Below are 1,384 nucleotides of genomic sequence, written 5' to 3' on the forward strand. Positions count from 1 at the left end.
TATATATATGTGTATATATGTATATATAAATATTCTATGTACAGGGTATCTAACGTCAGCAGTGAAAATTGTTTTCGATGACACGGGAAAGCGTTTAAAGTTTAAGAAAAAGTTCTGCGGCCTGTGGAAGTTGACGCCGCGGTGCTTGAGGAAGATTTTACTTCGTGAAAATTTTAGGTACCTCGGACTGTGCGCCATCGATTTTTAAAGACACTCCGTGCCACGATTTCGAGTACCTAACCACTTCGGTAATGTCTGTTAATAAAATTTTCATACAAATTGGAATTCGCATATGCAAAATTCAAAACCGATTAAGATTTTTTGTACGAACGATCTTCCTTGAATCTAAAAGGCAGTCTCTGCCACTTTCATTGTAAGAATCGAGCAATTAATATTAAAATTCGAATCAAGCAATTAAAGAACAATATCACATAAGACACTATAAGTACATCGGAAGCACTTAAGCAACGATCTACGTTGTGCATTGAACATCTGAATCAATAACCTTAGACAGGGATGGGTTGTATATAGAAACGCTCTTAAACCATTAATTTCATGGCAGCTCCCTTAACTAGGGATTCGATAATGACGCGTGTATAATAGGTATCACTTACCGCCACATTGTTCAGAGTGAATGAGAGATCAGCCGGTGGCTTCGAGGGTGGCAAGCTACAATTCGCCCTCAAAGTGTCTCCCACGTCGTAACGTTCGCGTTCCGATACGATAATGGGCGTACCGTCGGGCAGGGCTGAAACATAATAATTCCGTGAACGTGCACGCTCCCGTGTTTGCGTCTATGTATCTTCTACTTATTGCAAACGAGCGGACGGTTGTTCCGCGCGCCGTCGAAACGATACCGGGCAACGTTATCCCACTATTTTGCCCGTTTACTGCTGAACTTATCCAATATTCAAGCAGCAATGAGGAACAGATTAGGTGGTTAGCTTTATGATATTTCTCATCGGCGGGTACGGCCGTATAATACGTAGATACGAGGTACCACGCATAGACGGGAAAATCGAGCGATATTAAGCTTCTTCTCTTTACTTTACGAAAACTCCGTGATCGGTTGCAAAAACCCTAATATTCTCAACTGGGTAGCTTGTTTCATAATCGCTTAAATATCCCGTCGTTCTCCTTTTCAAGCTTACTTAGAACGAAACGGATATTTATTAATACTACCGTTTTCGATAACTTTAGAACGGTCCCACAATTTCATATTGCCATAAAACGTTTTTAATCTGCTATTGGAACAAGAATAATCTATGTATGTAGCAAATAATACATTGAATTAAATTTTCTGTTATTATATTTAAAATTGAATAATTAAATATGAATATAGAAATATGAATTAAATATTAAATAGAATTAATAATGAAAATTG

At 38.1% G+C, this 1,384-nt stretch overlaps 1 protein-coding gene across 1 annotated transcript in view; it reads right to left on the reverse strand.

The window, feature by feature from the left end:
• The window catches only part of LOC108626223 (uncharacterized), a 118,640-nt gene that overhangs the window by 40,858 nt on the left and 76,398 nt on the right, over positions 1-1,384 (reverse strand). The window contains exon 4 of the mRNA XM_018026795.2: positions 615-748. Coding sequence (XP_017882284.1) covers positions 615-748 — 134 coding nt within the window. The remainder of the gene's footprint in view (positions 1-614; positions 749-1,384) is intronic.

The sequence above is a fragment of the Ceratina calcarata genome, unplaced genomic scaffold (genome assembly GCF_001652005.2).
Source record: "Ceratina calcarata isolate Rehan_Ccalc_2016 unplaced genomic scaffold, ASM165200v1 scaffold39.2, whole genome shotgun sequence".
NCBI classification, from domain to species: domain Eukaryota; kingdom Metazoa; phylum Arthropoda; class Insecta; order Hymenoptera; family Apidae; genus Ceratina; species Ceratina calcarata.